Genomic DNA, 23991 nt, shown 5'->3' on the forward strand with positions numbered 1-23991 from the left:
CTTGCTGTACACCCTTCTTGATTGTAAAAAATTACTGACACACACCTAGTTCAGAGTCCCCCTGGGACACATAAGAGAGTCTGCCACAATGAGGCCCATTCTGAAGAGACCCCTGGAAAGGAACATCAGGAAATAAAGGGTGAACTGCACAAGTTAAAAAATAGTGGGAAAGTTATTTCAGAGAGAAAAAAAAAAAAAAAAAAAAAACCACACAAAAAAATCCAACCAACCAACCAAAAACTCAAACCGAAAGCCTCCAGAAAATTTACATTAAACTTCAGAATTTCAAATCTGAATCACACTGCATCTTTCCCATGTCTTGTTCAAGTGCAGGATGGTCCAGAACCAACCTGTGAACCACACAGAACTGTAAAGGTGTCACGGAGGGACCCTCTGCAGCCCAGCTGTTGGCAGTGGCACTGCACGGGGGTGTGCTCCTGCAGCTTCTCACATGCTGTGCTACTCCAGCGTCCCTGATTTATTCCTCTTGTGATAGTACCTGCATACCACAAAGGAGGAACAACCAACTCCTACAGTGGCATGTGGAGCATCTAGCCTGGGATATACTGGTTCAAGGGAGGGCTTCAGTTTGCATTGGATTATTACTGAGAACTGCTTTAAAAATTAAATGTAAAAAACTCCCTCTTATCCTGCTTCCCACCTGCTCAGCCTTTTTCCCCACATCTGTGACAAAGGAGGGCTAGAATCAGGGGCCCTTTTCACTGTGCAAGGAACCGAGCCTACAATGGATACAGGGGACTTGTGCCATCACAGAATAACCAGGATGCAATTTTAGTCAGGCCAGAACAGAAGCAGTTTATTTCTAGAGCTATGAGTGAGAACACAGCACAGCAGAGTGACAGAGGCTGCTGATACAAACTCTGCCCAAATGAGGCAGTTACAGAGTTTATATACCTTTTGGTTATGCAACTCATTCTTCACCAAACTGTGTCAGATAAGCAGGATATTGTAAATAAAAATAGCATTCTTCAGATAAGGAGGCTCTAGCCAGCACACCCTTTAACAAACAATTCACTCCAGTGTTAATTAAACTGGTGAGACCATTATCTGCAAATATTTCTTAACTAGTGAGTCCTGCAAAGGCTTATGAGGTGTTAACTATTTTCCTGCCACACTGGGGAGGCCTGACTTCAGCACAGGGACTCAAACCACCCAACAGCGGAGAGAACAGGCTGAGCCAAATACTGGATGGGGGAACCTACCTCTAGCACTGACTGCAAAGCATGCTGCAGCCCTTAGGCTACAGACAAGCTGTGGGACTGTTCTCCCCGCCCCACCTGCATTGCGCATGCTTATTTATGCTGTCAGAGTAGTTAACAGAAAAATGGAGCTCTCTTAAAAATATTCCACCGCCTGTATCTAGCAGCACTTGTTCTGAATCCACTTGTTCTGGAGTCCCCTTCTCTGGAGACTTACAAGACTCGCCTGGATGCAGTCCTGAGTAATGTGCTCTGGGCAATCCTGCTTTAGCGGGGAAGTTGGACTAGATGATCTCTAGAGGTCCCTTCCAACTCTGAAATTCTGTGATTCCGTGAAAATTCCATGATTCCATGACTGATTTGCTAGGTTGAAAGGATTTCCCCAGTAGAACATTCCTCTGATGGGCTGCCTGAACGAGGACCAAGACAGTTATTACCATACTCTTCGTTAAGTGAAGCCTTCTAGTATTTTTCTCTTGCTCCAAGACATTTTCCAGAATAACTTTTCTCTGAAAATAATCTAATTTTTTCACTTTCTTTACCAAGGTTTACCCCAGAAATTACACATCCCAACAGAGTTCTTGACTCATAGAGGAAAACCAAGCAAGTAATATCCTACCTTAGCAAAATTGTCCTACATTTTCATTGCGCCAGCACATACTTTTCTTGTTTAACGGAACAGCTCATTACAGCCAAGCTTGTGTTCTGTGTGCAGGAAAAGCCAGCAGTGTTCACTGTGACGGTACAGTGCTCCCAAGCCCCAGCCCTGAAATCTGCCCAGATAGACCAGGTTCATGTTTCTCTACCCCATGCTGCAAAAAGCAAAGTGATCCTGCAAGTAGAAACCCTTCTTGGGAACAAAGGCAAGTTCGGCCTTCACAGTGCTCTTCTCACTGGCCCCTGGATAGGATGAGATTCAGGGCCACAGCAATTTTAAAAGGTCCCATAGGTCATGTCCCTTCTGCCTTGGACTGGATTAGAGCTCGTGTTTCTTTTCTGCGAATTGCCCCATTAGGAACAGTAATGGACACACCTCTCCTGCAAGCTTGCTGGTTGACATGTGGGACAGCCTAGGTAGAAAAGATGTCTTATATCACGCTCACATGCTCTTAAACCATCCCACCTTCCCCATCTGGAAGTGGACGGGCACCAAAGTCCTCTTGGGCACAGGCCAAAACATTCCCTCAGACACTGACAGTTTGCTCCTTGGTATTTCTTGCATGTAGACACGCTAGGCCAAGCCAAATTAAACTAATAACATGTAAAAGGCTGAAGCAGAGACAGGCAAAAGTTTGGAAAGAAGCATTTGGAAGGAAGCTGGTTTCACTACAGAAGCTTCACATAATTTGCTGGAAAAAGGCCCACTTTGCCCCGGCACTGCCCCCGCCACCAGCCTTCATCCACCATCTCAATGTGTGTGATTGTGTCGTCAGGATCAAAAGAAATCTCATCATCTCCATCTGCAAAAATTGTTCACAAAAGATAGTCATAATGCAAAGATAACCACAGAGAGAACTGGTTTTACACCCCTCCTCCCACCAGCCCCAGGAGGAGAATACAGAACAAGCATTCTGATAGCCCTCAGAGTTCATCTCATCCAACCCCCACCAAACAGCACAGATGAAGCACAGGAGGAGCAGGATGAAGCTTCTGTGTTCCCAAGTCAGATCTCATTCTGCCTCACAAGAAGAAGAATTTAAACCACCAAGTAGAAATCTTTTCACCACTGCTGATAGTGTAAGCCACCACCTCCCTGTCACGCTGTCCCAGACAGCTCCCAGTGCCTCCCCCCAGCCTGGATGGCAGACCCACCTCCTTGGTAATCATAGAGAGCCACTGCACAGGTTCCAGAGTTCTCCACCTCATAAATATTGTCTGTTTCTCCTGCAGAAGACAGGACGGGCAGATGAGAAAGAGCCTGAAAGCAGCCATATAGATCTGGTCAGTGCCATCCTCCACCCAGCTGTCAGCCTTGGGGTGAACCACATCCAAACCCTATCAATAGGGAGAGCTGTACCATGGCTCGAAGCAATATATGACTTACCTCCCCTTCTGCAGGAGAGAGGCAAGGTCCTGATGCTTCATGTTCCTCTCCCAAGAAAAAGGCTGGACACAACTCCAGCCTCTCCACTTACCATCTCCAGTACCAGCAAAGCTGCGGCAGAAACATCAACAGCAGTCCATGCAGTTTGCTTATGTGCTTGGAGGAAGACTACCCTGCACTACTCATGCCCAGGAGACACCACCAAATCAGGTCTCATGAGCACCGGCCATTTGAGCAAAAGGTTGAATTAAGAGGGCGCCCCAGGCCTCAGTGCAGCACTGGCAGTCACTTGACACGAAAGAGTGCACCAAGAGCATCAGTCCAGCTCCAGGTTCCTCAGAGCCCACAGCAGTCCCCTGGTCCTCCTGCCTGAGTCCTGCTCCAGCAGAGATACTTGCTGCCTGGCCCAGCATCCCATGCAGCTGATCTCATACCTTGGAGCCAGGCAAGGGAGTGGGAGACAACCAAGTCTCCATCATCACGGTCTGTTACTCTGACCACAGTAGACTTCAGGATACAAATTCCCTCTAGAGTCTGTCCCATACATCCAGTGAGGTGAGTGGACAGATACAAGCTCCTCAAGACATGGACTCTTCCATCAGTACTCACCCAGGTGGGGCTGGCTCTGGCTGGGCTCCTCGGGAACGATGTTCTCATAGTCCTCACCTCCGTCTTCTCCATCATCATAGATGGCATCCAGTTTTCCCAAGGGTGCTGGCAGCTCCTCATAGTCAGCACCTCCACCAGTACTGTCACAGTACTCAGAGGGCTCTGGCAGCTCCTCATAGTCTCCACCGACATCCAAACTTTCACTGTAGATGGGCTGATCCTGGCTAGGGAGCTTGCACAGCTCTTCGCCCAGATCTGCTGGCCTTGGTGGCAAAGTGGGTGGTGTTTCCTCATCCTCCTTTTTTGCCTCCTGCCATGAAGTGAGAAAGTAACAGGAAAGTCACCTGCAAAGCATCTGCTGCAGACAACTCTCCCATGACCGCACAGCACCCAAACACAACGGACCCTGCTCCACTGCAGGTGTCTTCTGTGCTACCATGACACGAATGCTACCATCATCCTCTGCACAAGGGAGAAACAGCTCAGCCATTAGGTCTGTGCTGAACTGGCACCTGAGATTGCTGTGAAGTCACTCATGGCTCATGTATTTGAACCTTTCTCACATACTTAGCTACATCTCACTGCACTGCCGCTACGCTGACCACTCCAAGAGCCCGTCTCATGGTGTAAGGTGCTGTGCAGCCATGTCTCATCACCATCCCAATCTGTCCCTCCTCACTGCTTCCAAAGCCTCTCCCACGCTGTGGCTGCACCCCACTTCTTCCTGCAGGGCTGCCTGTAAAACGCAGCCCCCTCTCAGGTGCAATCCCCTCCGCCTGCGCCCCTTCCTGGCTCTCCACAGCCCACCATGGCACCTGTACTCCTTGTGACGCAGCCCTGTCTTGGTCAGCATTCCCAGGCGCCCTTGCTGGCATGGTTGTAGGGGCTGCCTCTGTGTGGTCCTTCTCTCTCTGTGGGATTTCCTGCTGGAGAAAAGTCATCAGATCTCCTCAGTCCCTTTGAATGAGGTCCAGAGCAATGCCCATTCCCATTCCCAACAGAGCAACTCAGAAAATTTTTCTTCAGCTGCAATCTGTTCCAGCTCACAGAGCAACTCTTAGTTTTCCTCCAGCTGAGATCTGTTGCAGCTCCCATAAACCTGCCCTAGGGACTGGACACCACCAGCCTGTAACAACTACAAGGTCTGCAGAAAGTAGCCTCAAGGAGGGAAAGTGTCAGGGAGTGCTTTGTTGGTGAAACCTTATCTGCACGTTGAATGCAGAATCAGCACAAAGTAGAAGGAGTAAACATGAGAGTCTGGGTGCAATCTCCAGATGGAAAAGCCTGAATGCCGTCTGCTGGGATAGCAACACTGGGGAGGTGCGATTGCACTGTTTGCCAGGTGCTAGAGGCAAGAAGGAGCCTAAGCCAAAGCAGAGGGGGTCACGGCTGGCTGCAGGCATGTCCTGATCTGTGTGCCAAAAGGGCAAATCCAGCGACAGCTGTGAAGTTCAAATGCAGTCCCTGGCAGTTGCAGGGAAGCAGTTTAGGCAAGAGATTACTGTAAAGAGTTCAGGTAGAAGGACATGAAGCTGCATGATTCTGAGGAAAAGTTTGCTTTGCAAGCCTCGGAGGATATGGCAAGATGGCCATGGCTCACCTTCCGCCGAGCCGCCTGGCACTCCTGAGCCTGCCACCTCACCCGGTCCTCCTCTGCCTGCCTTCTGCTCTCCTGCTCTGCTGACTTAGCCATGTTTTCAAATCTTGACCGCAGGCTGCTGGTGCCACTGGCAGCTCCTGTGGAGAAGACAGCTGACCAAGCTTGCCAAATGGCTCCCTTCATCACCTCAAGCATCCAGGAGAAACCCAGACCTCTTCCTCTCCCAGAGAAACTTGCAGTTCAGCCACCTTCTCCTGTCCCTCAACACAGGTTAAATACACATCCCACCACAGCACATGCCCACCAATATGCTGCCACAGAGGGACCACAAGGCCCACAGCATCCCACCACGCCCAGGGCTGGTACTCAGTTGTCTCACCTGCCTCCACTGGCCTTGTCTTCTCATATGAGGAGGTGGGAGCTGCCATCTCACTGAAGCCAGCAGCACTCTGCAAGAGGAAGTGAATGAAGTGTCCAGCTTATCAGGCAAGGCCAGAGCTGAGATCCTCTGCTGCGTTTGGCTAGTGGTGACTTGCAAGCTTTGCTCCCAGCTGTGTCTGTCCTCATCTGTACAACTGCCACAGGCAGAGGAAGATGCACAGTGGCAAGACGACTGCTGCATGGGACAGCAAGGCTGGGCATTCAAGGCAGAAGCATTGGCCGGTAACATGGCAAAGCGCTGAGCGGACACCTGGCAGTCTACCATTCCTGAGGTCCACGGACGCGATGTATCTGTCCCCTGCACTCCCAGCGGTATGAGGCATGGAAGCACTTCCCTATTGGATGCAAAGCTGCAGCTGCCTAACTGTGAAAAACATGTGTCCCTTCAGTAGGTTGTTGCCTGCAGTATGTGTATATAGTAGCACAGGCTGGAAAACATCAAAGTGAAAACATAGAATCATAGAATCTTCATGGTTGGAAAGGACCTTTGAGATCATCGAGTCCAACCAAACAACCTACAATCTCTGCCACTAGAGCATGCCCTGAGGTGCCACATCTAGACGTTTCTTAAACACCTCTAGGGATGGTGACTCAACCACCTCCCTGGGCAGGCTGTTCCAGTGCCAGTTCACATGAGTGAACATGAGATATCGCTAGCTTTATGAGGTGTGAAGAGATGCCTGAAGTGGTAATAGTATCGGTGGGGTGCTTGCAGCAAAAAGAAAGTGAGATAGAGAGGGTTAATCTACCTTCATGAGAAAACTATTTCATAGAAAAAGGAAACTGCAGGTAGGATCCAGCTTTCAGACCAATACAGCTACATTTAGGGTTCTGCCTGCAGGTGTCACCACTGGACTGGAGCTCAGAGAGCAGCTCTGCTCTCCTTAAAGAAAACACCTGAGCAGGCAAACAGCACTGCAGGCTCAGAACCGGGTCTACACAGAGCACAGCAGAGACTTGGACGAGTTTATATGAAAGCATTTAAATTTAGGAGTCTTAGTGTGAGAGCTGAATCCTACACTTAGTGTTCAAAACTTTATCAAAGGGCAGTTAAGGTTGGCTGGTGGTACATTATGCTCTGCTCTGGAGCCATGAACTCAGCACTACTCCAGTGCCCAAAAACAAGGCAATCAGGTACTTATCCAAACATCCTTACTTTTACCATCTTTTATTATGCTTCAATATTCTCAAAATGCACGAATTCATGTTCTGCTTTGAGCTGATCAAGAACTGCTTATCCTGTCTCTGCATCCTGCTCCTCAAATAACCCACAGCACTGACTTTTGCACAAGTGCTCATGTGATTTTGCATGCTCTTTTTCCCCACATACATGATGCCGTGCCTTTTGACAATGCACCTCCATTTGCTGTTGTTAAATTCATAGACCATGCAGATCTCTTCCTTGGGCAGGATGCCATTCCCACTCTGCTACTGGCCCAGCCTACACATGCAGCATGGAAAGGAACACGCTCGGTTGCTACAGGTATGTGTTTATGTTCTTCCTTGGCTCAGGGCCCTGCAGAGAGGTCCTCATCTGCTTCCTCCAGCTCCCAAGTACGGCGATGTTGGTGCTGTACCAGGCACAACACTGTGCCACCAGCACTGTGCACAACAACAGAAAAAGCGTGGTTCAGGGTACTCTCCTCCAAATGCCCCAAAGCCCCACCACCACCCAGGAATGTCATCTTGCATGCAAATCATCATCCACTGGCAAGAGCCCCTTTCCTGAACAAGCTTGCAGTGCAGCCCGCCAACCCACAATGTCAATCCAAGTGCCTGAGACAGTCTGAATGTTGACTGCAGATGAGCCTTTGCTGGGTTTCAGCCCAGACAGGAAACTTGAACCAGCAAACTGGACAACCTCTTCTCACACAAGGTTGCTCCCAGTCCCATCCCTGCTGGGTGTTGTTAAGGTTTGCAGGCAGATGTTTAGGCCCTGGCATGAGATTTAGCTAACTGACCAGACCATAAGAAACCCCTGGCCAGGACAGAAAAGCCTGCAGCAGGTAATAAGTAGCAGAGAAGCTGATGAGTTAGTCAGTTCTATAAGGAATGGCCAAATTTCACCAGTAGTTAAGGGGGAGTCACCAGGAGTTAAGGGCCAGTCACTCACACAGGGAGGTCTGCAAGATGGCTACTCGAGGGACCAGAGATTCAAGCCAGCTTCTGGGAAGCCTTGTTTATGTGTGGGTTTGACAGCTGCTAATAAACCTTATGCCTCAAGCAAGAACAGCTAGAGGGATGGCACCCATAGCGATACCACCTTGTCGCTGGAGACAGTCCAATGGAAGACCCACTCTGTACGCATACCACCACTCTGCACAACCACCACCTACCCATCAGTGCTGGGGACATGACACCAGATGGGCCTTCAGTCTGATCCAGCACCCCTCCTGTGTCAGAGACAGGTCCTGCACGGCGCAATAGCCCGTGGCCTCTCAAACTCCTCATAAGGCTGCACTCACAAAATTTCATCTCCAAGGCGCTATCACTGCTCATCCTGACTGTATGGGTACACACAAGGCCTGCAGGAGTGATGGCAGGCAGCCAGACAGAGCATTCCCAGCATCTCAAATGGTACTAGATATGCAGGAGGGCACAGTCAGATGCCCTTACAAAGTTCTTCGCTGGCTCTGCTATTAAATCCCACCCCAAGAGAAAGCAGGAGCATGACTGTTCAGTCTGAGAGTGGAACGATTCAAAAGCAGCTGTGAATGGAAAAACTTTTTCTTCCTTGCATTATGATCTCCCCAGGCTGCATTCCTCTGCACCCTCTGGTACGTACACTGGGCCAGTTCGCTCACCCTCGCAATAGCTGCGCACTGAGCAGTGGGACCTCATCTCCATCTGGGAAGTCTCTTCTCTCGCAGCAGTGCAAGAGCAGTGATTAGCAGGAAGCAAGTGCAGGATGCAGCATATAGTCTTACCTTATCTACTCTGTCCTTCTGGACCCCGTAACGGCCTCCAAACCCCTTGGCATAGTCTGTATGGAAAAAATGAGGCTGTTTTATAATATTTTATATTCTGTGTGCACCTCTGACGTCAGTATGCTGTGACCAGTAAAATGAGTTAGTCTTGCATCTTATCACATATGGAACTAAATAGAGACAATACATGCGAAATGCTCGGGACAGTGGCTTTTAAGACTAATCCTTCATTCTTTTCAGCAAAGCGCACAGGTCTTCAGTGCTTTATGATGGCAAATCTGCTTCCAAGGCACTGGGGTGAGAAGCCAGTCATGCCACTCTAGTGCAATGTGGCCTTGTTTGCTGAAGTTAAACATACAGTAGTCGAGCCATTCCTGGAACCTGCTTTGCCTCATTCCCACGCGCTCACCTTTTGAATGATCAGGAACACACCTCAGAGAGAAAGCACGGTATAGTCTGGGAAGCCTGACTGAGGGACTTTCATTCAATGTCCCCCACTGCTCCAAGCATGCACCTACTCTGGCAGAGCTTACCCTTGTGTTTTGGGGGTTCACAGTGTCCCAGCTGCTCCACAGCATGCTGTACACATTGTTTTCAGCAGCTGGATCTCTGTCAAGTATGAACCACTAGCTCCAGATCTGTGTGTGCTCCAAAGAAATTGTGCTGCCACCTCTCTGGCAGCATTGCCCTACCTGTCTGGGACGCATGGGGTTGCACATCCTCCTGATGGTCCCAGCCAAGGGCACTCTTGTCCTGACGATCCCTCTGGATGCCAAACTTCCCACCAAAGCCCACAGAATAGTCTGCAGCCACCGAGATCCAGATCACGGCATGGAAGAGAACCAACAAGGGAGGGCAAGAGGAAAGTGGCAACACAGTGAGCTCAGGCTGTTCTTACAGGGACAACAGTTTCCCCTTCCCAGGACTCCAGAGAAAAGACACGGAGCAAGGCCAGATTTCCCCACTGGAGGCTGCAGCAACTGCCCTCCCTCCTCCCTGAGACATGTCACCTACTATTAGCACTTGCCCGGGCTTCCCCTGCACCCTTCCTTTGGTGACAGACTGCCCAGGAGATCCCTGTGCCCATAGAAACCTGCTGCTGCCCTTCATTTAGTTTGAACTGTTTCCAGCAGTCACGCAACGTGCAATGGCTTTTCTTATCTGCCCCATTTCCTTGCTGCAAGCAGTGGTCACCCGACAGCTCCCCGTAGCTTCTGCACCATTCAGGCAGCAGGTTGCAAAAACCAAGCACAGTGCCCCACAGCCCCTGTGAGCAGAGTCCTGACACAGTGCCCAGCTCCAGCCCTGACACTGCCTGCTGCACTGGGCTCCCCGAGCTCACCTTTCTGAGAGTCGTGCTTCTCTGCCTGGCTCTTGTAGTCAAATCCCACTGCTGCTTTGTCCACCTTGTCCCTCTCCACACCGTAACGGCCACCAAAGCCCTTGGAGTAATCTGAGGTGGTACACTGGAGTGAAATGCTGCCCCCAGCATGGGGCTGGTGAGGGTAAATATGGGGAGAAGTCCTGGGGATGAGCATCAGGGAGGAGGAAGAGCAGCAGGGACAATGAAAAACACTAAAAAATGCAAGGGATTTGGAGGGGACAGAGCGGATGGCAGGGAGCACCATGAGGGCCACTCAGAATGAGGGCCCATGGGGTGCACAGGGCAAGTGTGGGTCACGGCAGCAAGAGAGCCTGAAGGCCATGGGCAGCAGGAGACACAGCATGCCAAGAGGGCAAGGAAGAAAAGCGACATGCCAAGGGCAGGTGGGGAGGCAGTGGGAGCTCAGCCACCCAAGGATGCAAAGCCAAAGCAAGACTTGGGCACTAACAGCCCAGGCATCCACCCAGTCGCGCATCCCCAGAGTAAGGATTTCAACCTGTGGTCTGCCAGACTCTGAAAAGCTCTGTGATTAAGTATATTGAGCCCTTGAAAGTACAGAAGAAATGGCAAACTTTTGCTGTACAGCTTACATTTTCTAGAATGGAATCTTGACTTCTACAAGGAAATCACTGACTCTGGATGCTGCAGCAAAGGCTGAACCCCACATTTCTGGAGACATGCTCCAGCTCTCCCCCCAGACTGTCTCTGTCATGCTTGACCATCATGTGACAGAGGCACCGCACATCTTCCTTACACCTTCCCTTTTCTCATCGTCTAAACTATTAATGTATTTACTACTTCAACTGTGTTCAGTTATTCTCTAGGGACTACCTTGTTATTATTGGTTGACGTACTAAGAAATTTCAGCCTCTCTCCTAGCTGGTGGCCATGCAGAGATACTCTCAGAGACCTGGTCTGCCAGCTCTGTTTCCAACTCCTGCTCTTCAGGAGGAGTAAATCACAGTCAGCTCTCTTTGTTCCCTGACTCTATTCTTACAGGTTTGCATTTCACAGGAATGAGCTGGGGCTTCTCCAGAAAGTTCAGCCTTATCAGCCCCTGAAGACTGTGATCTTTAAGGTCCCTTGCAACCCAAACCATCTAAAGAAATATGCGTGAAAACATTTTCTATTCAAGAACGGCTCTCTGTTTCATAGAAGCTCAGTCAATTAAGGATGAATCGCTAAGTCCTAGAAATTTCTTAAACTTACCTCAATTAAACTATTATTTACCCATTAGGCCATTAGGAAATGGATCTTTTAGGATGCTGTTTTCAGCAAATATAGATTTTATGACCGTTAGCTTGATGGTGGAGTTTCCAGTACAGACATGTTTTTATGAAAAACAATCCAAACACCTTACCCTATTTCTAACATTTTCATTTTGTTCTGAGTGATTTCTGTGGTTTTTCACAACCTGATGAATATCTGTGTCTACAATCTAGTACACAATCTCTTCTACAGGAATATGTTAATGTTGCACAACTCCATGTGATTTTAACTGCACAACTGCATATGAATTTAAGATCAACCAAGAATCCCTCAAAAACATCTTCCTCCTTTTATAGTTCCTCTGAAATGAACATGATTCAGATCTTCTTTTCTTACTAATGGATTCCTCACACTTATCTGAAACAGTGGCGGACCTTGCTCTCTCATCTCCTCCTGGTTGCAGAGTATTAAAATATCATTAGTTTCAGTTCTTGCAACGTTCTTAATGAATATAGCTGTTTGTATGTACATGTGCAAGTTTGGCTGAACCATCTCCAGAATTCTGCAGAATTCTGGGTGCTGTACAGGCTTTTTTTTCCATATCCATTGTTGTGCCTTTTCTTACATGCCACTTTTTTATCAATCACTTCTCACGTCCCACGGTGCCTGGGCTCCCTCTGGAGCAGTTGCCCAGGAGTTTCAGGGGAAAGGGAGCATCAGCCATCCATCGGGGGTGCATGTGGGGGTATCTTCTCTGCTCAGCCATGATGTGGCAAAACGCAGAGACAAGCGGAATGTACAACAGAAGGGTGGTGACAGGACAGCAGGGAATGGGGCTGTGGGGGCGACTGACTGGGAACAGGAATCAGAAACAAGTGACAGGAGGGGGATAACAGAGGGGACTGTGCCACAGCAGACAGCACGGGATACTGCGAGCAGAAGAGAAGCTGGGCAAAGTGTCAAAGGGTCACAGGTGCTTATGGACTTGCCTTTCTGGGACGAGTGTTTCTCCACCTCACCCTTGTATTCAAAGCCCAGTGCTGACTGGAACAAGAAGGGGAAGAATGTCAGTCGTCCCGAGGACCAAGCCGGGTCTCACGCACCCTCCCCCAGGGCTGGGGCCCTGCTCTCTCTCTTGTGCTGCAACACGCAGGCATGTGGCCACCCCTCGGCTGGCACGGGCCTCCTCAGCCTCTCACACCACTCTGCTCTCCATGTGCTCAGCAGCCCGCTCAGAACAGGCTCTCGCAAGAGCCCCTGCGCTCCAGGCAAGAGGGCCACCATCCTGACCTCACACCTTCTCAGCAGGAGAGGTGGCTGGGCAGCATCTGACACCAAGATGTGCACAGGAGGGACACCATCCTGCTGTCCCCACCCAGTCCCGCCATGGCCAGTCACTGTGCATGGCACAGCTTGGGAGTCTGGGGATGCAAAACATCACAGCCCCCCAAGACAAACACAGTGCTGCCTGGATAGGACAGTGCAAGCACATTAATGGACACCAATGAGTTAATCTTCACAAGTGCCCTGCAACTTGTCATCAGTCATTGTCCTGCACATAGGAGGTGAGCTGCCTCCTCCAGTGTCGACATGGTTCGTGGCATGCTGAGCCTTGCACCCACCAGCACTTGGAAAACAGCAGCCACAGTCGTCAGCGTCAACGTAGCTCAGTGTTCTAGGGGCAGCAGCGAGCACAGGGCGCAAGTACGTATTCCAGCTGCCCTGTCCAACGCACCTTGTCAGCGCGGTCCCGCTGGACTCCATACTTTCCCCCAAAGCCCTGGGCTGCATCCGTCTGCGAGGAGTGCTTCCCAACATCAGAAACGTACTCATGGCCCACTGCGCACTGAAGAGAGAGACAGCATGACATGAGCACCCGCAGTCAGACTGGCAGGTTGGACAGACACAGGCACCACACTGCTGCTCTGCCCCGCTGCCAACATGCCTGTGGCCACAAGGCGACAGGTCCAAGCTGACTGTGCTGGTGGTGGCGATGCCTTCTGCAGGGTCTTTGCCAGTACCAGTCTTGCTCTGAGACCTGTGATGTAGCTTCAAGGGCAGCCATCCCACAAAACCAGCCCCACGGCCAGCTCATCACACAAACCGTGGGATGCTTAATACCTGCTGCTCCCAAATGCCAGTGAAGCAGAGTGGTGGATAATCGCATGGGGAAACTGAGGAGAAAAGTGCAGTTAGGCAAACATAACTGAAACCCCAAAGGCAGCAGGTCTGGCACCTGCTCCCTGTTTTCTGCATCTGAGAGTGAGGGTTAGCAGATATGGCTGACGCCAGCCTTTACACCCACCACGGGCCAGGCCAGGGTCCCACTGCTCCCTGCAGGAGGTGGCATGGCCAGGAGCTGCTCATGCTCCTCAGGAGAAGGGCAAGAGGCTGAACGCTTGCAACATCCTGGCACGGCTGGATAAAGGCCAAGGAGCTGCTGAACAAAAACATCCTCAACTCTGCTCCGTCAGAAGGGTCTGAGCACAGCGGCTCCATTTTGGCCTCCTGGATATGTCCATTTCTCAACCTGCCATCCCGGTATCATGCACACCCTCAGTGACCCCATATATTGAACACTACTACAACCTTATCATCTCACTTCTGAAAAAAAAATAATTAAATGCTGAAAGGTACAGGAAGAAGCTTGATGATGATTATCAGAAAACATAAAACAGATTTGACGTGAGAACAGAGAATATGCAGTAGGGCTTCATCCTGGGGAGATATGACAGAGATCCGGAATGCAGAACGTGAGGAGGAAATTATTATTCATTAGTTCTCCAAGGACAAGTAGGGAGGCACCTAATTTAATTGTTATGCAGCAGGTTTGAAACAAGCCACAAAGTCCTTCTTCACAGCTAAGGGGAGTGTTGCAAAGAGGTTGTAGAGCCAAGTTATACAAATGGGTTCAAACAGATCCTGGAGACAGATTACGGGCTAGCTAGACACGTGGGAATCTGCGCAGCCATGCCGGCTCTCTGTTCTCTCCCTTCAGGGTCAGGCCAGGAAGCAGACATGCTCTTCTCTTTATGAGAAAAAGACTTTTCCACTGGGGCCCAAGGAACCCCTCTACAACTGTTACCTTATCCATTCGGTCCCGCTCTGTTCCAAATTTTCCCCCATAGCCATAGGATGCTTTGGGGCCGGTCTCCAGCTCCTTCTTCTTGATGATCTCATGTTCCTCTGACACCTTGTTCCTCAGCTGGTGGATGCTGGTGAGACAGAGAGAGTCAGGGCAAGTCACTGTGCAACTGTGTGGACCCACGCAGCCAGCTGGAGTATCCCTGAGCCGCTGTATCAGCCAGAGCCCAGCACAGAGCAGAGCATAAACCCACTGCCAGCTATGCCCATACTGGGCCCCTCTCTGGGAGCCACACACGTGCAGCCAGCGCACTGTGACATGGGGACGATGCCACCCCGGGGGCTGGCGAAGGACCCAGAGCCATAGTTCTCAGCCTGCAGCCCCCATTCAGGGTTGCACCCTCTCTTCCACAGGAGCCCACGCTTCCCTTTCTCCATGCGCTGCCCCAGCAGTGCGGGCAGCACTGGGATGTCCCCCGGGAGCCGCTGGAGAGGGTCAGCGCTGGGATGTCCCCCGGGAGCCGCTGGAGAGGGTCAGCTCTGGGCAGGGCCGGAGCAGGGGGTCCTTCCACAGTGAGAGCCGCTGGATGGCGGCACTGGAGACTCAACCCCGCGCAGCGCCACAGTGAATTCTGCCCGCGGCGCAAGACCAGCGCCTCAGACGAGGGGCCCGGGCGCAGCCGGCAGGGCCCGGGGGAATGGCCCCCAGGCAACCCCGGCCCGGGTGAAGGCTCCACCGCCCCGCTGCTCTCTGGGGCCGTGGGTGCGCCCCGGGAGAGGGGCCCGCACGGCCGGGAACGCTCCCCCGGCTCCCCCGCGGCCCGGCCCGCCCGGCCCCGCTCCGCCCCCGCCGCGCACGAGCCCTTATTTGGCCGGTTTCGGCCGGCACCGCCGCTTACCCTTCCGGGACGCGGCCGCGGTGGCGGCCCGCCCGCAGCCCCGCACCCCGCCGGGCCCCGCCCGCAGCCCCGGGCCCCGCACCCCGCCGGGCCCCCGCCGGCCCCACTCACTCGATGTGCTCGGCGCGTCCGGAGCCCGCGATGCTTTTGGCCCCCCAGCGCTGCTCCTTCTCGGAGATGTCGTTCTGCGGAGCGAACCGCAGCCGTCAGCGGCCACCGGGCCCGGACCCCCGCCCCCCGAGGCTCCGCCGGGCGGGGCTGCCACTCGGCCACCGGGCCCGGAAGGGAAGGGGGCAAAGGAGGGGCCCGGGGGTCCCGGAACCCATCCGCGCCCGCCCCCAGCGTCCTGCAGGGCCGGGATCCCGGGGACGGGGCTGCGGGGCGCCCCGACCCTCTGCCTCGGGGAGGAGCCAGCACACACAAGTGCTGTGGACATTAATTGTTTAGGAAAATTTTGGAAGAACAGTGAGGTGAACGTTAGCTTTGCTATGACAGCACCTGTTGGCTCTCTGGAAGGCCTGAACATGTATTTGATAAATTGAAGCATCAATAAACGCTTTCCTGATAACAAGGTAAAGCTAAAAATATGTATATGCACACAATAAAAAAATAATACAGTCATATTCTGTTCAGACTTAAATGCTTCCACAAATAGAAGAAATTAAGTAAAACCAAATAATTTTGACAGTATAGATACCTCTTTTTTTACGTTAATAATTTGGAACTTTGAGGAGGGGACTTGCGTTTCTGTCCCAAACTAGAATTTCTTACCGGAAATAACTACACAAGACTGAACCTCGGAAACATAGGAGTCTTGTGTAACAGAAGAGACTGTGCAACAAGAAACTCTTGGAAAGGAAACCAAAATCTCAACAGGCCTCAGACAGCCTTACAGCACAAGGCTGTAAGTCGTGGCTGGCGCTCCTCTGCAGCAGGAGGAGCAGGGCTTCTGCTGTGCCGTGTGCTCCACAGAGGTTTAGAAAAAGGGTATAAAGAATGAGATGACAATGTTTTGACATAGTAAAGGACTGTTTAGGTTGACCAAATATAGAAGACAAAGCAGTGCAGAAAAATCTTGTGATGCCAAATCAGTGGGTGATAAAATTGTAAAGGTTAGTGTTAATAAGTATAAAAGTAAAGCATATGGAAAAAAAGATCCTAATTATATCTGGACAGTGGTGGTTCAAAAATATTTGCCAGTCCAGAAGGAATATGAAATATGGAATTATGTGCAATTATGTAGAAGAGTAGCAAATAGAGAGTTGGCCAAAATGCCAAAGTGCGAGGGACGTATTAGCAAAGGAACAGAGAATCAAACAGAAAATTAAAATCATGACACTGTGTGAACACATGAGGATCCTGCAGACTGGGCCCTTCTATTCTCTCATCATCTCACCTAGAGAACTGGACTAGACAGAAAACAAGGCTATTTAGAGGCATGGAGCTGCCTCTGCACAAGGTGACCATAAATAGAGTAGGATTCTTCCATCTGGAAAGAAGACAAATGAGTGCAATGCTGGAATCCTGTACAGTTACAATGTGGGAAGGAGAAATTGTAAATCTTTGCTATTTCTTGTAACAGAAGTTGTGGGGAGGTCTCAGTGAAGTTACCAGGGAGCAGGTTTAAAAGAAACTAAATATGCTATACTAAGTGATATTACTTGTAGTCAGATGTGGGGTACACTGATATAGGAAATTCTGGAGACTAAACATAGATATGGGTCAGAAATGGCTTAGAGAGACGGACGGACAGTGCCTGCAAGGGGCTGGTGGGACTTGGCTGATTCCGCACGGCCAGCGGTGCTGCATGCTGTGCCAAGCCGTGTTGTGCCATGCCGAGCCCCAGCCCAGCTGACCAGCATATGCCTAGGGCCAGTGAACCCTCCACACCACCACCGCTATTATGGATTACCACAGACACTCACCACGAAATCAGGGTCAGTGTCCCAGTCGTCTCCCTGGGCCTCAACCTTCACTGACACATCATGTCCCACGACTGCTTTCCACATCTGCACAAGGAGGACACAGCATCACCCAGAGCCCAGCACATGGGCACTGCTGGCCCACACCGTGGCATGTCAGACCACAGCAGACGCGGGGTAACTTGGACCGGAGGGGACTGTGCAGACCACCTGCCCTGCTGACCTCTCTGTCCCTCATACAGCATGGGTGTCCTGATTTGAGGTAAAACAGAACCAACTCTCTCTTCAGTAATTTTACTTCTCAGCTAGGCCTCTTCTAACTCTCTGAAATTAACAGCATATTGTGCAGAGAACCGTTTGTTCTCAGAGTGGTGTGGTAAGACCAATGTTTATAGTTCATGCCAAGGCATGGTGTGTAGAGAGGCTCTTGCTTGTACTTACTGCTGTAACAGCCAAGCTCAGCTAATTTCATTATTTGCCCCGTTGGAGGGTCGCAAGCAGAGAAGCGCAGAGGGGTCGCACCTGCAGGGAGGGCGGACGGGACAGGTGACCCAAAATCAACCCACATGGGTATTCCATCCCATCTGCCCCACGCTCAGTGTAAAAGCTGAGGGATCAAAGGGTCAGCCTCCTTCTTCGATGGCCAGCGAAAGAGGAGGACTCTGTTCGTTTGCCTTTGATCCCTACCCGTGCATTCCTGACTCCAGCTCTGGAATCCAGTTCCCACCCGTCGCTGAGACCAGTCTGGGACTCCCCCAGTGCCTGATGGTGACGTCATCCTGGGAGCTTAATATGGCTTTGTTTATACTGTATCTATTGTATTATTTCCTTTTTATGTTATTATTAATATTTCATTAAAGTAGTCTAGTTTCTTCTAAACTCGTAAATCTCTTTACCCCTTCTCCTCCTCCCCTTGGAGCGAGATGTCAGGGAGAGCATCTGTCACCCGTCAGTGGCCGATCTGGCCAAAACCACATCAGGGCACCCCAAAATAGCTGCTCTTGAGCCCCAGCACCTCTTTTAGCAAAACACACAGGGGTTTTAAGTGTAAACCACAGTCTTCATGCACACTGGCTCCACAGTTAAAACGCACACCTTATTTTCATGTACGTTAGCACTAACATCCAACTACCAGATTCTGCTTTTCCAATGTACACTAATTCTCTGCGTTTTGGGAGACCGTTCGCTGCTTTAACCTCCCTCCTGCTAAGCACAGTCCCAGCACTGCACCAGAGGCTGTGGCTTGCTCTGCCACCATCACACAATGCTCTGGTACCCGAGGTTGGACTCCTCAAGTCTCTTATCTGTTTTCCAACCTTTTAGTCACCGCGTAGTGTGATAGAGAAGGTTCAGGGGAAAGCTGTATGCTGCTATGACGGTGCTGGTACAGCAAGCTGTGTGGTATTTATGTCTGTCATATGGTAAAATCAGGAAATGGGGCTAAAATCATAAAGTGTGCAGGGCTGCAAAGGCTGAAGCTGTGGCGGTATGGCTTGTACAGGCTGCCCAGAGAGGCTTGGATGAAGTGATAGGCCCAGGAAGAGGAAGTTAAATAAAAGTAATGCGAAATCTAAAATTCACGCGTTTAATTTTCAAGGTGACCGTGAAAAAAGCTGATGAAAAAGCCCCTCCCAAGCAACACAGTTTCCACAAAATAAGAGACAGAAGAAAGATTATGGGCCTTGCCTGCCCCTACACACGTAGGGGCTGAATGTGCTGCAAAGACCGGACCATTGAGCCCTGTTTCACATCACTTAAACATCACATAAACCTGCAAACAAACCAAGAGAGGGGAAGGGAACTGCTTTGTGATGGATCCTCATTTAACACCACACTTCTATCATGTGCTTCTCAACAGCACTAACCCCTTAATCCCACAACCACGCAGTAGCCTACAAACTGGTCCCCAGTGCCCAGGACAGCTGCTTTCTGTGCAAGCAAAATATTTATGCTGAGCAAGTAATTAATTCTACAACACAAAAAGATGTTAAGTGAATAACCTTCCAGTTCTGTACAGTGCACTGTTCAGTTCAGTTTCAAGCTGCGCTTAGCAATCATCTCGAGAATCATCACTGTAAGACCAGGGAGCAAAGACAACAGGAACTAAAAGAGCACAGAAGGGATGAGACTTTCTTTTGTTAAACAAAAGCCAGATAGTTAGCTAAGGAGAGGATGTAGGCCCAAGGCAGATTTACTGTGAAGATGTGGCTTTAGGCCTTCCCCTGTTCGCCTCAGGGAAGAAAAAAAAAAAGAAAAAAATTTTTAAAAAAAGTTTTCATACTCTGGAACACAGCACACAGCAGGTCTGTGCCATACTCGGCTGTGCTTGTGTGCACTGACAGTAATCTTATGAAAAATTGAATATGGGTAATTGCAAATAGAAGCAGGGGAAGCAGGAAGGCTCATGTGGACAATATAGCACAATCTAACAACACCTTTCATCTCCATTTCCCCTCCCTCGTTTATTAGCATCCAAAGATTTTTAAAGTTTGTGGCTCATTTTTGTTAACGATAAAACAGCAGCAATAACCAGCTAGCACAGAGCTGTTCAACGAGGCAGCTGATTTGAGCAGATAGCTCAAATGAAGGTGGTTCACGGCTTTAAATACTGCTGTAAATGGTTCATGACCACCTACTCTCCAAAGCCACTCACCATGGATCTTGGGAACCATGACAAACTGCAGAACTGTAATCACACCACAAGGCTCCAGATACCCTTTATAATGAGGAATACCAGCCAGAGTAGCAGCTCAACCCTTTAGATTGTCCCATTTTCCTCCTTGAAAGCATCCACTACACCACAAATATAGGGCTACTACACGTAGCACAGTTGTGCTGGTTGATTTGGAAATGTGGTTCTTTACAGCCTCAAACACAAGAGCAACAACAATGACCAAAGGAACAGACAGAGAGGCAAATCCTGAGGGCTATCAACTCACACATGCTGGATCAGGAAGGAGTTCTCTCTGCTCACCAAACCCCTACATTTTGTTGTTTTTCACTTTCCAGTCTCAAAACCCACACAGCTTTCTTACCTTAAAAGCCTCACCAGCTCCTACTGGCAAACTTGCTGCTTTTTGCTCAGGCACTTGATGCTAGCGACAGCTCTTGGACTGCTGTGTGCCCCGAGTTCCTGTTTTAACTTCAGCTATCTTCACTTCCTGCGTCCCAGCCCCCCGCTGCTCAAGTCATGAGTACCAAAACCTGCCCTCGCATGCTGACGACAAGGCCTATACCCAGGGTACAAATTGCTGACTCCATGAGCAGTGCTTAATGGGACACCATTACGTTTCTTAGTGTGCAAAGCAGAGTGTGATCTCTATTTCCACCTCTTCCAAAAAATCATTCTGCCGTAAAAGCAGAAAAAAAATTAAAAGGCCGAAGCCCCTGGGCTTGACAACTAGAACGAGATCCAAAGAAAGCAACCTACTGCTTACAGAACTTGTTATGAAATTTGTCTCAGTACTTTACAGCACAATAAAAATATATATACACACACAGACGTACACACGCATATATACACATACATACATAAAAGCCCTTCCAGGACACCCCCCCGCCCCCCCCAAAAAAAGAAAAAAGTAAATAGCTTGAACTAGGAAGATGGAAAGCATGTAGTTGAAGAATCCTAAGAACTTACAAATCAAACTCTTGGTACGTTGCTTACTGGTGGGAAATGCACAATTTTGGAATGAGTAGCATGAATCACGCTAGTTTGACACTAGATAAACATCTCAAACCAAAATAACTTCCTTTCTGAATAAGTCACATGGAGCAAGAAAAGCTCCTAGAGTAGTCATTTCTATTTGACACAATGGCAAGATTTACAGGGCTTGAAATACAATAGGGTAGAACAGTTCAGTCGTAAGGGACATACAGCGATCACCAGGGGAGATTTGGCCTTTCACGTCTTAGCCCTGCACATGCAAACCGCAGCTCTGCAATCTCCCTGCGAAGCCTGACCTGGCTTTCAGAGATTGTACAATTCTGTTTTCCTCTCATGCTCCACAAGGAGCTTCCTGTTCAGCCAAGCTGGCTTTCTGCCCCATTTGCTTGGCTTTCAACACAGTGGAATTGCCTGCTCCGGTTCTTCTAAAAGGTGCTTCTTAAAGATTAACCAGCACTCGCTGACTCCTAAGCCCAGATTCCCAGGGGACACTCCTAAGTATCTCCCTGAGTAGCTTAAAGTTTGCTCTCTTGAAATCCAGGGTGGCAACTCTGCTGACCTTTTTTTCTCATTACACTGAAAATTTTAAACTCAACTATTTCACGATCAGTATGGCCAAGACAGCTGCCTGCCATCACATCTCCCGTGAGCCCTTCTCTATTCACAAACAGCAAGTCTAGGAGCCCATCTTTCCTAGTTGGCTCATTGAGTACTTGTGACAAGAAGTTATCTTCCACAAACTTCAGGAATTTCCCAGACTTGCTTGTCACAGCAGCATGGAATTCCCAGTTGATGTCTAGGAAGTTGAAATCTCCCATAAGGACAAGGGTTGCTGATTTTTCCTAATTGCCTACAAAATAACTCATCAGTGCTATCATCCTGGCTGGGCAATCAATAGTAGATGTCCACTGTCTACTACCCAACATCTGCTTTGTTTTCCATCCCCCTTATCTTCACCCAGAGGCTCTCAACCACACCATCCATAACTGTAAGGGCTGTAAGTCAAATCTCTCCCTTATGTATAGTGCAGCTCCTCCCCTTCGCCTGCTCCTCCCGTAGCCCTCCATCCCAGCACTCTAGTCGTGGGACACGTTCCACCAAGTCCCAGTAGTACCAATGATATTGGAGCTCCGGGAACTGACCAATGCTTCCAGTTGTTCATCCTCTTTGTTTCTCATACTGTGTGTCTTGGTGTGCAAGCATTTCAGATGTACTCCTCATCCCTCAGTGCTCCCTGGAGCACTGGAGTAAATGCTCCCATTATTATTGCCACCCTCAGGCGATGCCATGCCAACCCCTGGCTAACCTTCAGCTCTCTTTCCCCTGTTGATTCTAATTTAAATCCCTGTCAATGAGTTCCACCAGTTTACAAGAAAAGATGCATTTCCCGCATTGGGACAGGTGGATCCCGTCAGGCCCCAGCATACCTTGTGTTTTTAAAGACTCTCCCATGGTTATAAAAAACAAAGTTCTGGTGGAGGCACCAGTTCTGGAGGCAGGTATCAATGTCTTGAGCACACCTGTTTCTTCCAGTGTCTCTTCCCATTGCTGGGAGGATTGAGGAAAACACTACCTGTGCCCCCAAAGCCCTGAAATCTCTTTTGATCAACCTTAGACTTCTTGTTGCAACATCATCAGTACCCACATGAAAGAGGCGGAGTGGGTAATAGTCCAAAGGCTTTACTAAGCTCATCAGTCATCGGTGATATCCCTGATTCGGGCCCCAGGGGGGCAGCAAACTTCCTTGAAAAGAGGGTCTGGTCTGCAAACGGGTGCCTGCGTTCTGCTCAGGAGGGCATAACCTACAACCTAACTCACTGTTGTTTCTTCTCAGCACTGGTCTTAATGCAGCTCTTGTTGCAAGGAGTCGGTTGATTTGACCTTGGTGAGAGTAGTTGCAGAGGTTCCTCCTATTCTATCTCATCATGTGCTTTGTCTACCATACCCAGAGCCTCACACCTATCCACCTTCCCCCTGGCACGGACACATCCTGGGCCGGTCTCAGTAGTGGACATGCTGAATTGGCTTGTGTAGTGGAGATGGCAGAGCACAGCTCCATCGGAATCTGCTTCTCAGAATCTATTGGAGATAGATCAAAACCACTAGGCAGGACAGGTCCACCAAATAGAGAAGAAATAAAAAGTTAAAATGTTTGAAACAGGAAACATCAGCTAAAACGCCACATCTTCATTAGGTCAAATCACAAAGCTGTTAGGTCAGACTATGATTCTCAGATCAGGAGTTCCTTCTGAGGTTTTATTTTATTTATTCATATATTTAATCTAAGCTGTAACTGTTCTACCTGAAGGTATAAAATACCTGAATGTCTCTGAACCAGCAGAAGCTTGGCTTATTTCAGTTCAGGAAAACTTGCATCATGGGCTTTGAGGAAACATACTTTGCTTATAATTCTTGCTCCTATTAAATACAGTGGAAACATTATCTGTGGTCTAACAACACCCCATTACTAGCCTTTGTTATAATGGTGGTGGTGGATTGTAGCAGTGAATATGGACAGAGCCGCCTGTTCTTCGCTCCAGCAAGTTGGAAGAGGACAGGATGTTTTAACTAGTCTTATCTAAGTTAGTAACACATTTCCAGCTTGCTGTTGCTAACTCCTTTGTCTTTCCTGGGGTTGCACAACTCTAACAGGGTACAGTATTCAGTCAAATGTGCCTAAATGCAAAGAAAAGTAAACCCAAGCAGATCTTGTTTTATTGGAATTGCTTTCACTATTAAAGTGCTATTTCCTCTTTTGTCATTGCAGCAAAAGCTGAAAAAGGCTGAGAGGCGAGATGAGGAAAAAGGTCATCTCCACAGGCATTCAAATAATATAAAGAAATAGAGCGTATGCAATCAACATACAAGGAAGCGTATACAAAGGTGACCCACAGTCCCATGGTGGTCCTGTAAAAGGTATGATACAGCAGCACCATACCTTGAAGAGATCTGACATTTACATGACACCATTATACAAATTCCATC

The 23991-nt window shown here is 49.4% G+C and overlaps 1 protein-coding gene across 2 annotated transcripts; it reads right to left on the bottom strand.

The window, feature by feature from the left end:
* Window positions 1–803: 803 nt before the first annotated feature.
* LOC134510476 (hematopoietic lineage cell-specific protein-like) lies at window positions 804–20475 on the bottom strand. 2 transcript variants are annotated; one of them, XM_063323828.1, is made up of 15 exons: window positions 20375–20475; window positions 17343–17426; window positions 15529–15602; window positions 14520–14649; window positions 13170–13280; window positions 12424–12478; window positions 10184–10294; window positions 9534–9644; window positions 8842–8897; window positions 5853–5922; window positions 5474–5610; window positions 4689–4796; window positions 3874–4183; window positions 3033–3104; window positions 804–2680 (listed from the first exon to the last, which is right to left on the bottom strand). In XM_063323828.1, the coding sequence occupies exons 2-15, from the start codon at window positions 17424–17426 to the stop codon at window positions 2547–2549; spliced, it is 1563 nt and encodes a 520-aa protein (XP_063179898.1). In that variant the 5' UTR covers window positions 20375–20475; the 3' UTR covers window positions 804–2546. The 2 variants fall into 2 exon arrangements, with proteins under 2 accessions (XP_063179898.1, XP_063179897.1); XM_063323827.1 differs by having other exon boundaries at window positions 4689–4799.
* Window positions 20476–23991: the final 3516 nt, after the last annotated feature.

Source organism: Chroicocephalus ridibundus, chromosome 1 (genome assembly GCF_963924245.1).
Source record: "Chroicocephalus ridibundus chromosome 1, bChrRid1.1, whole genome shotgun sequence".
Lineage (NCBI taxonomy): Eukaryota > Metazoa > Chordata > Aves > Charadriiformes > Laridae > Chroicocephalus > Chroicocephalus ridibundus.

What these genes read in the sequence shown, in the direction of transcription:
- LOC134510476 (XM_063323827.1), bottom strand. Translation starts at nt 17,426, where the DNA reads ATGTGGAAAGCAGTCGTGGGACATGATGTGTCAGTGAAGGTTGAGGCC. An exon ending in AGCGGGACCGAATGGATAAG is followed by an intron (nt 13,281 to 14,519) that starts GTAACAGTTGTA and finishes CTCTCTCTTCAG; the next exon opens with TGCGCAGTGGGCCATGAGTA. An exon ending in TCTCTATGATTACCAAGGAG is followed by an intron (nt 2,681 to 3,032) that starts GTGGGTCTGCCA and finishes CAATTTTTGCAG; the next exon opens with ATGGAGATGATGAGATTTCT.